Source organism: Trichosurus vulpecula, chromosome 6 (assembly GCF_011100635.1).
Source record: "Trichosurus vulpecula isolate mTriVul1 chromosome 6, mTriVul1.pri, whole genome shotgun sequence".
Lineage (NCBI taxonomy): Eukaryota > Metazoa > Chordata > Mammalia > Diprotodontia > Phalangeridae > Trichosurus > Trichosurus vulpecula.
In genome coordinates, this window is record NC_050578.1 from 108,271,724 (window position 1) to 108,293,338 (window position 21,615).

At 41.3% G+C, this 21,615-nt stretch overlaps 1 protein-coding gene across 1 annotated transcript in view; it reads left to right on the forward strand.

Annotated features, from left to right (window-relative positions):
* Nucleotides 1-21,615, forward strand: part of SLC10A7 (solute carrier family 10 member 7) — a 288,849-nt gene that overhangs the window by 226,553 nt on the left and 40,681 nt on the right. The window contains exons 7-9 of the mRNA XM_036765559.1: nt 6,332-6,415; nt 16,458-16,623; nt 18,389-18,440. Of these exons, the coding sequence (XP_036621454.1) occupies nt 6,332-6,415; nt 16,458-16,623; nt 18,389-18,440 (302 nt within the window). The remainder of the gene's footprint in view (nt 1-6,331; nt 6,416-16,457; nt 16,624-18,388; nt 18,441-21,615) is intronic.

Sequence of the window (21,615 nt, forward strand, 5' to 3'; positions counted from 1 at the left end):
TTGGGCCCCAAGAAATTATGAAACAGACAGTTTCAGTGCAAACCATGAAGACTTTTATGAACTGCTGGGAAGCAAAGTGAGCTAGAATTGTTTATACAGTGATAAAAACATAGAAAAAAAAACTTTGAAAGAATTTAAGAACTTTAATTCACACAACAGTAAATCATGAGTCCAAAAGCATAAAGATAAAACTTCCCTGCAGAAAGAGACATTTTCAGACATAGCCAGTGTTGGAATTTGTTTTTGCCAGATTCTGCTGTGTATCTATGTATTGAGAATTTTATTTTTCAGATTTGTCCTTTTTATTTTCTAAATTAGAGGAGGGAGGAGGACAGTATTTTTGTGTTTTCTTAACTATCATCTAAGCCAACCCTATCTTTTCAGATAAGGAAACTAAGGCCCAAAGAGAAAAAGGACTTGCTTGCCCAAATAGCTAGCACATGGCAGGGCTGTGGTTCAAAGCCAGGGCATCATCACTGCTGAGAGGCATAATTACTACCATTCAGTCCTTTGCTTCTTGCCCATGGAGAGACATCTAAAGGTCATTTTGTTGTGGTGGTTGTTTTCTACCAAGCTCGGTTTTTCTACTTGACACTCTCCATTGCTTAAATCCCATATTAGTCATAGAGGAAAAGGCTTAAGCTGCAATTTTGACTGCCTAAATTGTCAGCCGGTTGTCAGCATTGCTGCTGATATTAAATGAATTCGGGTCCATTTTTAGGCAGAACATAAATCCTTGGCGATTCTTGGGGATTTGTGAGGTAGAGGGAGAGAGGATAATATAAAACAACACCAAACATTTTGATAATTATAGTTTCAGCAAATCAGAAAAAAAATAATTAGACATTTGCTTCAATTTGTCGAGTACTCTTGTGTAAGGGACTGTTTTAGGCACTGGGAAGTCAGAGACAAAAATGAAACAGTCCCTTCCCCCAAGGAGTTGACTTTCTTCTGGGGTAAGGAAGAAGAAAGACAGAATGTGCTGAGAAGTAAATGTAGGAGAATTTGAGGAGGGACAGTACTAACAGCCGGCAGGATCAATAAGGCTTCCTTTAGAGTAGGGACTCTTACACTGAGGTCCTTGAACCTTTAATTTTTTTCTTTCAGATTTTGAGAACTATATTTCACTATAATTGGTTTCTATTGTAATCCTATGTGTTTTATGCATTTAAAAATATTAAACTGAGTTCTTGGGCTACACCAGGTTTACTGCTCAAGGGTCTTGTGGCACATAAAATCATTAAGATCCCTTATTGTAGAAGGTGGGCAGCTAGGTGGCATGGTGGGTAGCGTGCCCAGCCTAGTCAGGAGGAGCTGATTTCAAATCCAGCCTCAGATACTTAGTAGCTTTGTGACCCTGGGAGAGTCATTAAACCCCGTTTGCCTCAGTTTCCTCATCTGTAACAGGAACTGGAGAAGGAAAAGGCAAACCACGCCACTCTCTTTGCCAATGAAACCCTAAATGGGGTCACAAAGAGTCAGACACAACTGAAAACAGCAGTTGTAGAAGGTAGCATCTGAGCTGAGCTGCAAAGAAAGCTAGGATTAGTGTTTTCATGCATTTGGAGTGAGGAAGAAAAGGACCTTTCCAAATTAAAGTGAAAGTAAGACAGAAATTTAGTTCTAAAGAAAGAAAGATTGGAAAGGGAGTTCCCAAGTATCAGGAAGGAGTAGGTGAATGCCAGTCACAACAAAAGAGTTAGGGAAAGGGCTGCCTTCGTATTTTGATGGATCTACAGTCTCACTGGTATATGAGGGGTCTCTTCAGTGGTGCTGATCACAAACCATCTGTTGGTCACCCCTCACTCTTACCACATGACTAGCCTCCATTTCTTCAATAACATTTTCACTGGTAATTTGTTTCAGCCCCCTCACATCCACCATAAGCTTTCCATTCTCCTTTGGCTAGTTGACTATTGGGGGAGCTTAACTAAGCAGTCATTTAAGAGTCAGTTAAGGAGAAGAAATCTCTGAGAGGCTGAAGGAGAGCCAAAGAACTTTAAAAAAAAGACACTAAAAAATTAGCAAATTTACAAAAAGAGTGCATTAATTCTCTATAGTTAGGGATAATGGGAGAGCTCATTTAGGGGAAAGGGAAGAAGTGGAGTGGAGGGCAAGACCTTTTTTGATCAAAGCTGTCCATCCTAACCTGTAAATATTTTACTGGGATTATTTTTGTTGTTAGAGTAGCAATAGTAGTCTAGGCAAGAAGTAATCCAAAAATGAATGAAGAAGAAAAAAATTAAGAAGCAAATATATTAATGTCCACTGCTTAAGGATACTAATGAAGGAGAGAGACACTAGAAGGTGAGTTCTGTATTAGGCCCTGGCTGGGTCTTAAAAAGGAAAGATGTGCCCTTTTCGGGGTGGGGAGGTATTAGAGAAGGATGAGGGAAATCAAAAGCAAGCGATCTCAGATATACCCCCTATCTTGCCTTATCTCGGCAAGAGAACAGTGAAACGTGATGTCCTTGAGAGTCATGTACCCAGAGATGCCTGAGATGAAATCACATGTAGCACATAGTTAAGGAAGGAAAATAGTCCACAGCTAACATGCATGATAGGTCATCCCCTGGTCCCTGGCTTTACTTTTCAGAAACTTAAGTAGTGCAGGCAGTAATCCACATCCACACTTACAGGATCCCAGTTCTAGACCTGGAAGGGTCATCATCCCCTCATTTTACAGAACATGAAACGGTGGGATTTGACCCTAGAAGACTTTGACCCTTCTTCCCACATATGAATATGTATTTTCATCTCATCCCTAATTATCAGTTCTCCTGTGAATAATAATATTAACAGTGATCATGAGTCATTTATTTAGGGTATGTGAAACATTCTCACAGCAGCTCTGTGAAGTAGGTACTGTAAGCCAGTACTTGTCCTTTCAATGCCTAACACCTTTCCCTTGCACATAGTAGGTACCCCTGTCTTGCAGATTTGGAAGCTAAGACTCTACCAGGTTAAATGACTTCCCCATGTTCACAGAATTAGTAAACATGAGATTTGAACCCAGGTCTCCTGGCCCCACGTTCAGCTCTCCAAACCCTATGTCCTGCTGCCTCTAGGATTATGAGACCGTAGAACCTATGTGTCTCCTCTCTGGGAAAGGTTTCAGGTGGGGATAAGCATTGTAACACTTGCTTGGTTGATGTTAGATGGCATCTGGATGCCCTAAAATTAGGGAGACTTGCCTGACTCAGGAAATATGGATTCTGTTAGAGGAGTCACAGTCTTGGTAGGGTCAGTATAGGGAGGTAACACCCTATGAACTTGAGACAACAAATAAAGGCCAGCATTTATGTAGCACTTTAAGGTTGACAGAACTCATTCGATCTTCCTAACAATACTTTGAGTGGGTATTATTAATGTCTCCATTTTCCAGATAAGGAAGCTGAGGTGGACAGATGTTAAGTGACTTGCCTAGGATCGTACAGCCAGTAAAGGTCCGAGGCAGGATTTGAACTCTCTGTCTCCTCCATCCAAGTCTAGTGGTCTCTCTGTGGTACCACCCAGCTTTCCCTGAGGGCCCTTACAGAATTCATCAGGCCTGTCCTATGAATGCAACAAAGCACTTTTCAGTACATCTTAATCCTTGTTCTGTGAATAATCTCATGGGAATCTCTCTGCCCAAGGCGAGAAGGTCACAAGAATCCATCCTAGCCCTGATGTCTGATTTATCCTCCGTCCCAAGTTTACGTATACAGATCCTTAAGAATGATGCTGAAGACAAGCCAGAGGCAAACTATTACTTGTTCATTGAGCTTTACGGCAGCCGTAAGTGGGCCCGGCCAGGCCATGGAGAAAGCAAGCTCTCTTGATCAGTACAGAGAAAGATTGGGAAGACTTACATGAACTGATGCAAAGTGAGGTTAGCAGAGCCAGGAAAGTGATCATACAAAATGACTTCAACAACCGGAGTGGAAAAAACAGCTGCCACAGAACATCCAAACGAGACAAGAAAGATGAGAAGACACCTCCCCTTGAACCCTTGCAAAAGTTCAGACCCACAGATGTAGAACGTTGCCATTCATATCAAATGTTTTTGTGATGCATCAATCAGTATTACTGAATGTTTTTATTTTCTATTAATTTTTATTAGGGATGATTCTCTAGGAGTGGGAAGGGGGCAAATCTAGGCTATATTAAAGATCAAAAAGGGTCAATAGAATCAATTTTCAAAAAAGAAATTAAGCTGTCTCAGAGCCCCCGAGGCAAAACGGGAGGATTGAATTCTTAAGGCAAGGGGTAGGAGCAGGGAGGGGATTGGGAATCAGAGGACATGAGCTCTAATCATGGTTCTGGTGGAAGGACTGTGTCAGGATGGATAGTGTGCTGGGCTTCAGTAGGACCTGGGATCAAAGCTTACTTGGGATGGTTATATTATCTGTACAAGCCTGTGCCTCAATCTCCTCATTCTGTCATTTGGGGGTAATACTAGCTCTTACCTTGCAGAGGTTGTTGAGAGAATCAGGACAAGATGATACATGTAAATCAGTGAAAACCTTAAAGTTTTATGTTGATGTCAACCGGGGAATCTTCTGAACTTTCTAAATCTCAGTTTCTTCAAATGTAAAATGAAAAGGTCACACTAAGCCATCTCCAAAGTCACTTCATCTCCATGGTTCCATGCATTTTAAATCTTTTTTTATGCATTTGCACAAAACAAATCTGGAATCCTGGCCCCAGAATTGAATGGGAGGAGGAGAGCAGGTCTGATTACACTTGGGGAATTGTCCATTGCTTTCAGTAATTCTAGTCTTCTCTGGGATGCGTAAATCCATATCTTTTTAGCGCCAATATTCTTACAGTAATGAATGCTCCCCAGCTGCCAATCGTGGAGCACCAGAGTCCATAAAAAATTAAAATGGCGGTCGACTCAATCAAAAGGCAATAAAGGGATGCCTGGTGCGTATAAATGAGCTGCAATAAATGGCCAACAGTATTACGCATACAAGAAGCGGCATCATGGAGACCCAGGAAATGAAAAGAACTAGATTTGTAATGAGAAGACCTGAGTTCAAGTTCTGGCTCAATTTCTTATTATCTCTTTGAACATAGGCGCTTAATCTCTCTTGGCCACGTTTTCTTCATCTGTAAAATTAGGAGGTGATTTGGATCACCTAAGGCCCTTCCAGCTCTAATCCTATGATCCTATAACTTCAGTGGGGAAAAACAAACCGAGGTCATGATATAAAAGCAGAGGATAACAGATGAGCAGCCTGAATGTCATACTAAGATTCACATAGTGTGAAGAGTCCTAGAGCAGGCACTCCCAGCATCTAGGGGGCTTGAGAAACAGGACAAGGGGCATATGGAAAAGGTGATTATGTGACTCTGTGGAAATCTTTAAAAGGTAGTAGCATGACGGAAGAATTCTATGCTTTGGAGAAGGAAGGGCGGGTGGCCAGGAAAGAGAGGAGAGTGGAGAAGCCATAGAAGAATCTGAAAAATTTGGATGAGACATTTGAAGAAATAATATCTCTTGGCCAAAACTAAGTGAGGCTTGACTTTGAAACCTTTTTCATTTTGAGCTGGAAAAAGTCGATGACAATGATCCAGTGAAAGCCAAGCCAAGCATAATTCTTAGAGCAAACTCCAGAAACTGGAGGTACCTGAAGGTCAACAGAAAGCCCAAGGTGGTGTAGAGATTGGAAGTGGTTGGGCACCCCTGATGGCCTCCCATGGAAGAGATCCGTGGGAGAATATGGACAAGACTCACACAGGATAAGGGGTTGTGGTCAGCATGGGTGGAGATCGTGCCTAGAACAGTGAGGCAGATTTGAGGAAATCCAGTTTAATATTGTCTCCCAATTAGTTTGTAAGCTCCTTGAGGTTAAAAATTGCCTTTTGTGTCCTTTTTTTCTGTTCCTGGCACATACAGTGCCTGGCACGTAGTAGCCGCTTAACAAATATTCGTTGATGGATTGATTAATGCAAATTGAAACATTAAAATATAAAATTCAAGAAGTACACCAAGTGGTGGAAGTAACAAAAGTTTTTGCTGTTTGTGGTGTTTACAATAAAGGCTCAAAGAGATTACTCAGAATCCACTATTTGAACAAGTTACTAAATTTTTGTTACCCAAACATCTGGTTTAGCAGCTGGCAGACAGACTGCTTTGCATTAAATTTAGAAAATTGAAAGTAACATCACTTTCTCTGTGTTTATATGCAGCTATTATATATGTGTCCCTTTGTGGGTGTGAATTTGATTCTTACTGCATTATTTCACAAATGAAAATGTTTTTTGGTCTGACAAGCTCATTATAAAACTGATTACTGAATTCCTTATTTCTCTCTTTCTCTCCCTGTCTTTTTTTTTTTAACAGCTTGGATCATCTTCTTCGGTGCCTTTTACCTCTATATTTTCCCAGCTTTCTGTGACTGTTGTCGTTCCTCTCATTATCGGACAGGTAAGTTCCACGCTCCTATATCCAGGCTTCTGGCAGGAGAAATGAATAAATGGGAAGAGAAAGGAATAAGCATCTATATGCATAGTTTCTAATATGTGCCAGGCACTGTGGTAAGCACTTTGTACTATCACGTTTGATTCTTGAAATGGAATTTCAAGAGTGAGAGAAGTCTCAGAACCTAGTTGGAAAGACTTCTTAACTCTTCAGTCATCACATTAGCCTTGCCCTTTATCTGCTTCTATCACCTACATGAAAGGCGGTGTGATATAATGGAGAAGGGACCTGCACTGCAGTCAGGAAAGTCTATCCCTGACATGTGCTAACTCTGTTACCCTGGGCAAGTCACTCGTGGTGCCCCCAGGCTAGTCTCTGAGACCAGAAGCTACAGACAAGCTGCCTGTTTTATCAGTACAGAGAGTTCCCAAGTTGGGGTCTCCCCACATAGATCACAGGATCATAGAAGCCATTTGTTCATCACACTCATTTTGTGGATGGGAAAACTGAGGTTGATGGAAATTAAGTGTCTTGCCCAAAGTCAGAAAGTTGAAATCAAAAGTCTGGATGGGGGCGGGGAGGGGGGTCGCTCTTATACATATGATGGTAGAAGCATCCTACAATATGTTATATGGACTAGTGCATGACTAATGAATGTTGAGTTTATTCTAGCCTCTCTGTATCTTGCTTGAAAACAAATGGGAAACCACTAGCACGCAATGCTGTTTAGGAAGTAATATCCACAAAATCGATTTCTAGGAAGACCTGGATATTGGACCCAAAGGTCAATCTTCATGATGTCGCATACGTTGTTGGAACCAGTTCTCTGTCATTTTACTTTCACCTTTATTTACTTTTTATTACTTAGGGATCTTGTTAGGGACTGGGCCTCTGGGCCTGTGATTTCTTTGGTATGAGAAAATTCGGAATGAGGAGACTGCCCCGATGTAGGTTAGCACCTTCTCTGCTAGTCACAGTCTTAGTTGTCTGCAGCACTTGGTGGATGCAAGATTTGCCCAGGTTACACAGTCAGTGTGTGTGAAATAGAACTTGGATCCAAATGTTCTCGGTTTCATGGTGGGCTCTCTATCCACTGAGCAGCGCTGATAACAATTCAGGAATGAATCAGGGATGTGCGATTCCCTGCACATGGAGACTTCTTCCACCAGGGCAGATCCCGATCCATGTATCATTTAATATGTAAGTCTTAGAGAATTGCTCAGTCTCAGAAGAGTTCAAGGATTTTCGCAGGATCATCCAGTTATAATGTGTCAAAGGCAAGACTTAAACCCGTGTCTTCCCAACTCCAGTGCCAGTTCTCCATCTCCTGTGCCATTATCATCGCTCAATTGAAAATAACATTTTTTTGTAATTCCGTGATTATAACCCTGATAGGTTTAGAAGGCTTAGAGTTCCTTTTCTACCTTCACTTAATGTAATAGAAAAAAAATCGTCCCTGCTTAATTTCTTATAATGAGTGATCCTCGGTACATTAATTTGTTTTAATTTTTGTTTTTCCCCGTGGAGAAACGTTACATATTAAGTTCAGAGTGGAGTCTTACTGAATCCCTTCTTAGAATTTCGTTCTACAGACTATATTCCCAGGGGAACATCCATGAAAATGAATGCTTTCTCTTCTAATGCAGAGCAGGAGTTAAATTTGATTTATTACTTAAAGAAAAATATAACTTATTTGTCTCTTGGATTTTAAACATGGAGAAGGTACTGAAACTAAAACAAAGAAGAAAAGGTTCTATCAAATACCTCATAACCCCAGTGGAATTAGGGAATGATAGCAGAGGAATTATGACCTAGCATAATCCCGGGCCATAACTGCATAACTGGCACTTAAAATAGCATGATAGGGACATGTAACCATAGCATAGTTAGGTGGGTAGTTGTTGGCTGCTTGATTAAAAATCAGACCATACAAGACTTCTTGGAAGAGGATTTTAACAGCATCCTCTGTGATAGCCTCAGATCAAATACAGAGTATGTTAAGGTTGTCCTCTGGAGGTGTAACAAATACAGCTGGTATTTCACAGTTCCATACTTTGTGTGTCGCAGACAATGTCAGTTTAGCACCATGTTTATTTTCTTGGTACTAGAAATCAATAATAGATAGTAACTCATAGTTGGTATACATTTTTCTTTATTGCCCTAGGGAACATTTCTGATTTCAGAATGCATGGAAGAATAAAGATTGGGTCAGTGGGTCTAAATTTTTACAAAGTTTTTATCAACATAGGATTCCTGAATTGGTAGGAATATTGATTATTCCCAGTAGCAAGCTGTTTGGAAGACTTTTTTCCTATCCATATAATCAGCAGTTAAATATTTTTTTAATGGAGATTGTTTAATGCTTTCTTTAATTTACGTCACTATCACTTCTCCATAACCCTCCCTGCTCAAAGCCTCCTGTAAGTAAAGCAAACTAATGCATGGCCCACGTCTGATGGTGAAGCCACTTAGTCCCAAGGTCATTATTAGTGATCTAGAGTTGAGATCATTGCCTCCAAGGTCATTGCATCCATCTGATGTCTTTTAGTGTGGTTTTAATTTATGTTATCATGGCCATAATTTGGTTCTCCTTACTTTGCTCTACCTCATTTCACACAGGTCTTCGAAGTTTCTCTGAATTCCTTATATTTGTCATTTCTTGTGGTACAAAAATATTCATTATATTCACATACTCCTGTTTATTCAGCCATTCCCCAGTCAATAGGCATACACTTTGTTTTTTGTATGGTTGTGGTTTAGGAACGTTTTTGGTTTTGTTGTATTCTATCATTTTTTTTCCTTCTCCCCCATTAGATTGTAAGTGCCTTGAGGGCAAGGTCTATCTTCTCGCCTAGTGTTTAGCCCAGCTGACATATAACAGGCAGTTAATAAATGTTTATAGATTGATCGGCTTTTGGAAATTGGGCCGCTGATCTTTATCTGAGCCACTTTCTTTTTTTCCTCTTTGAGTCCCCACGTTCCCTATGACTCTTAGCTCAGACCCCCTCCTTCTACAGGAAGCTCGTGAACCATCCAACCAAAAAAATTACTTTGTATTTATTTATCTGGGAACATATTCTAACACCGCCCCGGCCCCCGCTCACCCCTGGGAGAACATATGCCACTTGAAGGCAGATACTGTTTTGTCTTGGGGGTTTTATGCCCTCTGACTAACTAGCACGATAACCTTGCACATCGCAGTTTCTTAATAAAAATGTTTCTTGACTGAAATTGAATTTCCGGAGTTGACAGAAAACAGAAACAATGAACACTGCTATAGTATTTCCTTTCCTCTTCCAACAGACCTTTTTTTCTCCATATCTAAATGCTTGTGACAAATTTTTATTTTATACTTTTTATTTAAGAGTGATTTATGATTAAATGTTAATGAAATAGAATTTTCACCACCTTTCATCATATTCGACGAGCTCAGGCATTTTTCAAAGCAACAGACTTTGAAACCCACTGTTTTCTATGAATAAATAATAAAAAGTATATCTGTGCATTATTAGTCATTCATTCTCTGGTCTCTCCATTAGCGATTCGTTTTCCAGTTTAATGTCAGCACCGCTGCTTTCCTAGTAGACCTCCCTTAACTAAAGTTAAATTAGGTGGTCTTAAGCTCGCACCCTCCTGCAACCTCTAGAATTATATCGGTTGTGTAAATGGGAAACTGTCCCATTACCTTCTATTGTTCCTGGTTAGAGGGAAATATTGGTTACATTATTCAGTAGAATACACTGAAAAACCAGGTGGTCTAGCAGAAAAGGAAAGAAGAAACTGAGACAGCAGGCGGGAGATAGAGGTTCTAATTCCTGTCCCTCCACTAAATTCTTACAGCGGTCTACCTGTGCTCTCGGTACCTCAGTGTTCCTGTCTACAAGATGGAACTAATAATCTCTTTCTTCCTAGGGGACCCCTAAGAGGAAAGAGAGGAAATGGGCCAAATAAATATCACCAGGGAAACTTCCAGAGAAATTTTAAAATGTAGCAAAACCAAAATCACCCCCAAAGAACCCCAATTCAACCAAATCAATCAGGAAGCATTTGTTAGGAGGTTGCTCTGTGCTAGGCACTGTTTGCTCAGGGCTAGGAATGCAAAGAAAAAGAAACAGCAGACTTTGCCCTTTCTGCAAGAAAGAATAGAATGGTAAAGATATTGAAGTGTTCAACAGATGCCAGTTTCATTAGGTTCTCTGCCATTGGCCCAGAGAACGGGTCATGGAGAGGTTTTTAGCTGGATGTTGCTTAAGGCACAAAAATAGTGATCAGATTAGAAACCCCTTGTATGTTTGATGGGATACTGCAGTGGTGTCAGACTCAGGTAGATAGGGAGGGCCACATATTGATTTAGAATATCACATACCAACATTATCTATGTTTTATTGTATTTTTATTTATTTTGTTAAATATTTCCCAATTACATTTTAATCTGGTTTTGGTCTCTCAGAAGTGTTGCAGTCTCTGTGTTAGATATTTCTGGGATACAGAGTGAAAATTATAAAGATCTTAGTTTACCCAAGATCTTAGGGAAAATTACATTTCCTCCTTAAAAGGAAACGATTAGCAGTAAAATTGCGACCAGGCATTCCCATTCCCATTCAGAAAGTATTTGTAAATTTTAAAGATAAGAAAGAAGAAAAGGCAGACATGTAATATTAAAAAATTGACAAATTCAAGAATTGGATATAATTCTTCATAAGGATTCTGGAATTAGAGGTAATATAGCATAATGAATAGAATTCTGGGCTTAGAGTCAGAAAGACCTAGGTTCAAACCTCCTACACTTACTGGCTGTGTTATCCTAGACAAGTCACAACTTCTGTGTAGTTTCTTAGGACTCATCTACCAAATTTCGATCTGCAAATTAGCTGGTAGAGGGAGTTCACTCAGATGATAAAATCCCAGCTCCTTTTCCTTTTCCCACAATTAGTTTAGGATATCAGAATTCTTCACAGAGATCTGTTATTTAACCCAATTAATGACCTGAAAGATGCTAAATATTTGAGGCAGAGCCCAGCTCCATAGAATTGCAACATAACAAACCTAAGCTTCCCTATTTGTAGGATTCGCCGCAGCCTTCCCAGTCCTTAATTTAAAGTAGAAAACTGAAGTATTAAACCAAAGCAATAAGAATTCCTACCACCACCTCATCCTCAACAGTCTTCACTGGGAAAAGGATCAAAGATAATGAAGACACTGTAATGCTTTAATTTTTATTAGCTCATTGAGGATAAATGAATGAGCATAAAGCCTGATAAAAGATAAAGTTGACCTCTATACCAGAATGTTCTTTTCCCTTCTTAGCTTGATGTGTTTTTCTTTTCCTCAAGAGAAAATACTAGGACTTCTATATCCAGTACCTCTAGCAAAATCTTTGCCTCCTTAAGATTTGATAAAAAATCCTAAAGGACAAGGCAGTTCACAAGTTGGGTAAAGTTGGCATGATTCTTGTTCCAATGGGGAATTGAACTGAAAGTGGCAGACTCATTGGGCCTAGAAGTACAGGAATTTCATGGAGTTTAGAGCCAGACCTTGGAGTAGTAGACCTTGGATCTGGTCCTGCCCCCTAATTTTACAGGTGAGGAAACTGAGATCCACCTCAATGACTACCTCAAGGACACACTGAAGGTGCTAAGTTTCAGAGGGAGGCATGTGTACATTCCCTTGCCACCCAATTTCAACAGTGCAGAATTTTTAGTTACAAAATTTAAAAAAAAAAAAACATAACCAGGTAATTTGGGTGCTTTGAAAACAGCAGACACTTCTGGGAATTGAATGCTTGTTTTGAAAATAAGATTGAACTTAGTTACAGACCCTAGCCAGGTAGAAAATGATAGATTCAGCACCTACCAGAGTGCTTGGCGCTTAGTAGGTATTTAATGAATGTTTGTTGATTGGTTAGTCAAGTCAGAGAAAATGACTGAGATGAAACTCCTGAATAAAAGAAGAGATTCCAAACAATTCATTCTTCCCCTGTTATGATTTTTTCACTTGGTGTAGCCCTAATCTGAAATATTCCTTTGTAGTAGCTCATTTTTCTATATTTTTAGTCAAGTAACAGGGAGAGTATAAAATCTAGGATATATTTAAAGGCAAGATACTCAGTAGATTCAGGGGACAAAAGGACCCCTTTTCTCTTTTCTGTCTCCTATAATGACATATATAATGACATATTGTGAGAAGTCTATTTTCTCATCAGGCCTTTGGTAGGTTGTTATGAGGACATGGAGTATTGGGTGTTTAAAGCTATTTTTAATGTTTGTTAATACAATTGGTAATTATAAAACAGTTTATTGATAGGTTGTCTAGTATCAACCTAATAATGATAAAATGCTAAGTTGTCTTTTGTTCCTCTTTGCTTGCATCTTTTTGGGGGCAGGGGCAGAAGAGTATGAAGGAAAGGGATTTCATATTTTCATTTTCTCTAGGACTGGGGTCATGTGGACTGTAGAATGTTATTATCAGGGAGTTTCTGTTACTCAAATGTTTTACTTCAGCATAACCTGCTATAATGTCAACTGGATAGCATTTGACAACACCCTGTATAAAGTGCTGAGCATACCCCAGGTCCAGGGTTAGACTCTATCACTACTTACTGGCTGTATGACCTTAAGCAAGTCACATGTCTCTGGACATCAGTGCCACTGTAAAAATGAGAAGACAGGGAGGTTGAACTAGCAGATCTCTGATGTTCCTCCAGGCTCCAAATCTATGCTATAACCTGATGACTTTCCTAGAGAAGTTGATTTTGAATTTATATTTGATGACTGCCTGCTTGATACTGCCCCATGCAAGTTTATGAAGTGTATCAGAGTATAAAAATGACCTTTGTAAATTCCCCTGCTGTCAGGAGACTTCCAAAGAGCCGCGACTTTGACCCAAAGTCATGGCTCTTGCTTTGCCAGCAATTCTGCTGTCCGGGATCAATATTTATACAACCACCTGCCAAAAACAAAAAACAAAAACCCTAGCCATTTGAAAGTGCACTTTTTGGTGAAACTATTTATATCCTCTATGAGACTTCACAATGAAGCTTGAGGAGACAAAAAGCACGATTATTTTATGCCTTTTGTCTATAACAGTAGAGGTTAAGCTAGATTTAAAGTCTTAGAAAATTTTTCATATAATGAAATGTGAAGATTTGAGTATTTCAGTATGATTTCTCTTTTTAAAAAAGGAAGAGATATTTCATAAAGCCACCTCTAGTTTTATTTTAGATTTTCAAGTTGATATCTTTTTAAAATTTATTTTTATATATACCTCCCATATGAACCCTCCATTGTTACAGTGACAACAAGTGACCGGTTAAGCAAAAATCATTTGACAAAACAATTACTCCTGTAGTCCCCCATTATTCCACCAAAAATGAAATATGTTTGAATAACTTTTAAGGGACAAAGATCAGTTATTGCAGTTATCCGAGTTCAGCTGTTCTTTACTGTTGTCTTCAATTATTACAGTAGATGTCTATACTGTTTTTCTGGTTCTGCTCGCTTTGCTACAGCATTTTATGCAAGTCTCCCAAATTTCTCTGAATATTCCTCATTTTCTTCAATTTTTAAGAACTCAGTGACGTTCTATTACATTCGTATGCCACAGTCTGCTCAGCCTTTCTCTAATTGATGGACATTCATTTTGTTTCTCATTTGGGAACACCATAAAATGGACTACTCTGGATATATGAGGACTTTCCTTCTGCCCTTGACCGATTTGGGATCTATTCCCCAGTAGTGGTCTAGGGCATTGTTTCTCGTCTAATTCCAAATTGTCTTACAGGATGGTTGGACTAAATCCTGTTTCTACCAACGGTGTCCAAGTTTGCCTGTCTTCCTACATCTTCTCCAACTTTATTATCTTTGCCAGTTTGACAGGTGTTACGGGCTCCCTTAGCTTCGTAACTATACTCAGGGTTCCCCCCAAGCCCCAGGCCTTTGCCTAAGCAAAGGACCTGATCTCACGGACAATGAATGGGGCGGGAGCCGAAAGATGGTGAAGGACTCCGTTTATTATTTCAGCAAGCAGCACTTTTATATCTTTAGTGACACAGGTACATTCTTTGGTTATGTGGGTGAAGGACAGGTAAAACTCTATACACCTGGGTCCTAGGACCACCCCGACTCCGCCTACTCTCCTCCCCTTCTCTTCCCGCACTAACCCAACGCTCCCTGCGGTCAGGCAGTCCAGACAGAGAACCGGAAGTTCCACATGCTCTGGCAAGCCAGGCAGAGAACTGGAAGTTCCATGTGCTCAGGCAGGTCCGGGCAAAGACCTGGAATTGCCAGGGAGGCAACAAAGGCGAGACCCCTCCTCCTGGCTCCACCCACATCTCAAAGCCCTGAGTTTATCTCAGGAGGCCCCTGGGCCTGGAGGTCCGAGGAGGACAGGGCTCAGCTCTAACTCGGCCCGCAACAGACAGGCACCTTAAATTTCAAAACCTAGCTATTTCCCAATTTTCTTGAACCTTTGTTCATGGGGTTAACTCGGTGTATACTCCCATGACTAGCCTAATAATAATAATAGTGATAATAATAGCTAGCATTTATATAGCACTTCTAAAGTTTGCAAAGCACTATACATATACACACACACACACACACACACACACACACACACACACACACACACACACATATATATATATACACATATATACACATGTATACTACCTTATGAGATAGGTGCTCTGATTGTATATGTTTTACACGTGAGGAAAGCAAGGCTGGAAGTGATAAAGTGACTTTGCCCAGGGTCACATAACTAGCAAGAGTCTGAGCCAAGATTTGAACTTAGTTCTTCCTGACTCCAAGCACAGACAACTGACTCCTTCAAAAGTTCCATTTATTGACTGAGCCTTAGGAAGGGCACCAGTTAGTTCTTGGAGAAGCTTGAAGATGATCCAGCATCTGCTGGGTAGAGGATTACACCGTGAGTCACAGTTTTCTGTAAAGTGTCTTCTGCTGTGGATTTAAGTCTTGTTTTTCAAGGCATGTTAACGATGCCATATTTAGGAGATAGGAGAACCCCATGGCAGAAGTCGGTGCAGATTCCCTGACCTCATTATTGCTAATGGATCATGGTCGCACAACCTGCTGTGGCATTTCAGATTCTGGTCACACAGGATAATTGAGTGACAAGTCCCTTCGATTGTACTGAGGATATAACTTTAAAAGAGTCCACCCCTCCCCCACCCCCCATTAAATGGAAGTTTTAAATAGAAGTTAACAGATGGTTCTCAAAGCCAGATTCATGTCTACTATTCAGATCCTCTGTGTCACAGCAAGTTCTGAAAATGAAGGTGACTTTTATCATTAAACTTTCATTGTACAAGACTCTTGCTAAACAACTTCAGATTCTACTTCTCCTCTTATGGTGAAGTCGTGGCAGGTTCACTCATTTTCAAGTGTTAATTCTGGTATTCTAAGAGCATGCAAATGGCATTTGTCTTTGGATTTACAAAAACTCTAGATATTCAGAGTTTGAATTATTTAAACTCCCACAACACATGCACTTTTTGCTTTTCAAGCATGAGTTATAATTTAATTAAAAACTTCTGGTGCATCGCTGGCTTTTTAAAATATTAATATGTTTCATGGATCACTTTAGATTATCTGCCATCATGAAATTCCTAAAGATGTCAGATTTTTAAGATTCCCAAAGATGCACTTGGAATGGTCTGTTGTGGCAAGGGGGACAGTGATAATTGCATCCATCCATTAGGATCAGCAGAGGAGATAAACTTTGGGGAGGCTTAATGGGCATGTCTCAGTGACAGCTAGCAAAGAACATTTGGCATGATTAAGGATGGATTTGAATGCAGTTGAAAATATACTCTCATTATGGACACCCAGTGGAAGTTGCAGTACAAATGTTAAATTCCCCAGAAGAAGAGTTGTGTGGCAAGGAAGCTTTGAAATCCATTGTGGCCATCATCAAAATTATTCTCTTCCCTTTATGTCTTTCTGCTGTCAAGTTCACTTTGTGATGCCTAGCTTGTCTCCTGAAATCCTCTGAAAAAGAGGCAGACCTGTTGCTTTCTCTGTTTCAGATTGTCCGGAGGTACATCAAGGATTGGCTCGAAAGGAAGAAGCCTCCATTTGGGACGATCAGCAGCTGTGTTCTACTCACAATCATCTACACGACCTTTTGCGACACTTTCTCCAATACCAATATTGACCTGGATGGCCTCAGCCTTCTCATAATTTTGTTCATAAGTAGGTTTGATGCTCCCTCCCCCATCACCGCCTCCTCCTAGCTCAGTCTTTGGGGTAATAACAAATAGCGGTCTTTTCCAATCTGAGTTCATTGGGGATGTTAAATAGGTTAGCCAAGACTCCTCTAGACCACTTCAGGTTCACAAAACAGCTATTCTCTAATAAAAGCATGCCATTTGTCATTCACAGGGACCTTCATCTTTTAAACAGCATTGACAGGTTAAGTGAAGACAGCTTTTTAACCCAAGTGACCATCGTGTAGAGATCACAAATGGCCAAGGCCAGCTCTAGGCAAATGATAGCGTTTGTAAAGTTCAGCAGGAAGCAGAGCGCTGGGTCATGGAAACAGGGAGAGTCAGCCAAGTATGATGAGTGGATAGAGTACCGGACCACAGAGCAGAAGGCCCAAGTACAGATTCTAGCTCCACCGCTTACTGTCACTGTAGTTAACTTAAGACTGGACAAGACAGCTTCTCCCAGCCTTGGCTTCTTTGCTTGCAGAATGGGAATTGGAGTCCCAAATATTTCACTGGGTTGTTCTGAGGGATGTTTATCCTGGAGAAACCTCATGAGGAACATGGTGCCTGTCTTCAAGTGTTTGAAGGCTGTCACGAGGAAAGGGGATTGGACTTGTTTGGCTTATTCCCAGGTTGGCAAAAGTAGAGTCAGTAGATCATGAAGAGGAGACTTTTGTAGAGTTCTACGTAAATGTGAGCTATGACTGTTTTATTACCACTGCCTAACGTCCACCCAAAGTCTTCTCCTTCCGGCCATGGAGGTGACCCTTGAAGGCTGTGTCAATACAGTGCAAGCTCGGGCAGAACCTACAAAATCACTGAGGCATTAGGTATGAACCCAGCATTGCCATCCTGGGCTGCATTAAGAGACATGTAGCTTCTAGACGTAAAGAGCTGATGCTCCCATTCTGTGAGGCCTCCTCAGCTTCAGCTGGAATATCGTGTGCCATTTTGGCAACCATGTTTAAGAAGGACATTGATAAGCTGGTGAGTGTCCGGAGAAGGGCAGCCAGAATGGTGATTGCCTTAGGTTCGTGACATGTGAGGACAGACTAAAAGAATCCTAGAAAAGAAAATACTGGGGAGGGGCAAACAGGTTTAAGTAACTTGCCTGGGGTCACACAGCTAATAGGTGTCCAAGGCTGGATTTAAACTTGGGTCTTCCTGACTTCAGGCCCAGCACTCTATTCACACTGTGCCACCTAGCTGCCTTGAGCAGTGGTGGATTCCTCTTCCTTGGAGGTCTTGAAGTAGAGGCTGAACTTGTCAGTTGTTAACAGTAGTGACTCCTGTCCAGTTTGGGCTGGACTAAATGGCAGCTGAAGCTCGTTCCAGATCTCTAGTTCTGTGATTCTCTGAATGTGCGTCTGCTTTCTGTGGACCAACCCAGCTAATGGCCTGGAGGTTTATCAGCAACAGGTTGGCCACTGGCAGATGATGAATTTTTTAAAGCTGTACACACAGCAGACAATTGAATAATCATAGATTTAAATCTGGAAGCCTTCTCTGAGGTTGTCTAATCCAACGTCTCATTTGACAAATCAAGAACCTGGACCCCAGAAGAGTTAAATGGCCCACCCATGACCACACACAGAGTAAGCCTTGGCCTTCTGAAACCAAAGCCTCAACTCTCCCCTACCCCACACCTGCCTCTCAAGCTCCTAAGCCAAAGGCATGTATAAGCTATTAGCACTAATATATCGTTGATCTGTATAATGCTAATTTCGTATTTTTCTTTTCTCTTTCAGTATTTTCTGTTCAACTGAGCTTTATGTTTTTAACATTCTTCTTTTCCACAAGGTACGTGAATTGGTTTCTGGTGTTTGTCCCTTTTGGGGCGGGGGAAGGTGGGGCTCAGAACCTCTAGAGATGCGGCAAAAATCTGTCTCACTCTTCCTCTGTCTCCTCCCTCCAGCCCCGCAGTCCCCTGCCAGCTTGGCAGGCCTCAACTTGTACCCTAGGTTTTCTCTCTTCCTTGGTGATGTGAGGAATAGGAGTCGTGGGAGCATCAGTGGGAGTCTTGGGCCCAAAGAGTGTGAGGTGTGAGTCTGGGATGCACTGGGGACATTTTCAAATGTAACTGTGCCCAATTGTAAAAAGTAAATGGGTAAAAATATAAGGATTTATAAAACAGATAAACTAATACATGGTTTTGTGACTTACAAAAGGATTCTTTGCTTTATCAATTAATCAATTAATAAACATTTATCAGATGCCTACTATGTGTCAAGCACTGGGCTAGGTGCTGGGGAGCAAAAGCAAAATGAGAACTCTTTGCTTCTTCATGGCCACTTCTTAGATTCCCTGATGTCCTTCAAGACAGCTCAGATCACACCTTCTTCAGGAGGCCTCCCTCTCCCAGCTTCTGGCTTCTAGAGAAGGATGCCTTCTATCAGCTCTCTTTGTAGCTTTCATTTGCCCATTTATAAATACTCCAGCATCCATAGGGCACCGCCTTGAATTATAGTCCTCTGTGCTTTCACGCCTTGTTAAAAGAAAATATGAATTCCAGAAAATGAGTCTGGCAAAAAGGATGAAGCGAAATGCCTTGTAAGACCCACGACATCGTCGTAACTTTGATGTGAAGAGCAAGGCTAATCCCTGATCCGGGGGACGTTGAAGATGGCCAGCATGTCCCTGCTGAGTCTTCTATCTTCAGGCTAAGCCTCTCCCTTCCCAGCATAAGCTCCCTGAGGGCAGGGGCTGGTTTTACCTTTCTTTGTATCCCTAGAACTTAGAACAGTGCCCAGCAATGATAAATATTGGTCAGCCGACTGATTGACTAAAACAATCCCTGACCTGAAGGAGCTTACCTTATGACAGTAGAGACAGCATCTGATGTGCATTTAGATTAGACAGAAAATAAATGCAAGGTAGTCTGGGGAAGAAGAGCACTGATGTGAATAGCTGAGTGTCTTTAAATAGTGAGCTTTTCTAATGCATTTAAAATAAGGTTCATTTGGGCAGCTAGATGGTGCAGTGAGTAGAGTACCGGCCCTGGAGTCAGGAGGACCTGAGTTCAAATCCGGCCTCAGACACTTGACACATGTACTAGCTGTGTGACCTTGGGCAAGTCACTTAACCCCAATTGCCTGCCAAAAAGCAAAAAAAAAAAAAAATAAGGTTCATTTAACACAGAACTTGTAGGAATGTAACTGTGCATAATATAAGGTCCATACGTATCCATTCAACAAATGTTGATTGATTACCTGCAATGTCCAAGGCTTGTGCCAGATACCACAGGGAGTGCAAAGAAATGGGCTTGCTTCTCCTAGCGCTCCCTCCCTACAACTCTCTATTGGCCACATCACACCCTCTGCAGTGTATACCCCTATCTGAGTACATGGTCTGTCATTCAGTACTCTCCAAGCCCTTCACCAGCAGGTGCCCCGTCATTTTTCATCTTTGTAACCCCCAATCTAGCACCTAGTAAGGCCTTAATAAGCATTTACTGAATGGAATTGTTTGTTATGGAAGACCTGTGGGGGTTAGTGATAAGCTGTGGTCCCTGTTTGCCAGAGGATAATGAATGAATGAGTGCGTGTTAAACATTTACAGTGTACCTGGCACAGTGCTAAGGTTAGGGGATCCCAAGACCCTGCCCTCAAGAAGTTTACATTCTACAGAGGGAAGACAACACATGAAGGAAAGCTTTATAGTGACCCGGAGGCCTAGACTCAGGGACAACAAGGCACAAACTCCCCTCCTGGAGCCCAGGGAGCTTCCAGGGACAGCGTGCAAATGTCTAGTGGGAGGGAAATAAGAGGAGGTTGTGGACAATGGCCAGATACCAAGAGGCGTAGTTTGGAAATGACCAGCAAGGGCTCCAGTTAGAAGGATGTAGTGGGTCTTACGGGGCATTTTTGTGGGTCCTCGTTGCCCCATTCATTTTCTGGAATTCACATTTTCTCTTAACAAAGTGTGAAAACAAGAACTGTGATTCAAGGCAGTGCCATATGGATGACAGACAGTCAATGCCACCAGAGCTTAGGCAAAAGAAGGCATACTTCCAAGTAGGGAGACCCAGAAAAACCACACAAAGAGAGGGTTTGAGCTGAACCCGGACGGGTTCGTGGTGTTTCCGAAGGCAGAGATAGGGTAGGGAGAGAAAGCCAGCATAAACGCTATCTTGAATTTGTATAATGCAGATGGAGTTTACAACGCTCTCTCCCATACGTCATCTAGTTTGGGCCTCATAACAGCCCTGGGAGATAGCTAATAGAAGTATTATCATATCCCCATTTGAGATGATGAAACCAAGGCCCCCAACAGATGGGCTGCATTTCTAGGACTCAGACTTGGGTATTCTGCTCTTAGTTCTGCCTTCTGAGGCCAAGAAGAGCGAGGCTAATCCCTTATCCATATGGCAGCCCTACCTGAAGATGGCTGGCATATCTGGGCCAAGTGTTCTCATCTCCAGGCTGAGCATCCCCATGCTCCATCAGCCCTTCCCCAAGGTCCTTCCTTCATCACCTCGATTGGCCCCTTCTGGATGTTCTCCAGCTTGTTAACACCCCTCCTAAAATGTGTCCCTCAGATCCAAATGCAACCCTCCAGATGTGGTCAAACCAGGGCAGGGTAGATGGGGAAAGTCACCTCCCTCTTTCTGGACTCTGTGCTTCTCTTAACACAGCTTCAGTTCTCATGGGATATTTTGACTGCCATAACACACGGTTGACTCATTTTGAACTTGCAATCCATTAAGAATCCCAAAACTTAGAGAAATCATTGTCTGAAAAAGATAAAAGGAAATTTTCTGAGCTAAGATTAGAGAAACTAGATTGGAACCAGATTGTGGGGGCCTTGAATGCCAATTTAAGCACTTGTCCAGCTCTCAATTAATTCAGGGATTCTTCCTTGTTCACATACCAGAGGACATGAAATAATTTCAGGTCATGGCCCACACTGGCACATTTGCTCTTTGAGCACTTACTTAGGAAATGAACTAATAGTAACAACTACAGCCATTCACAGG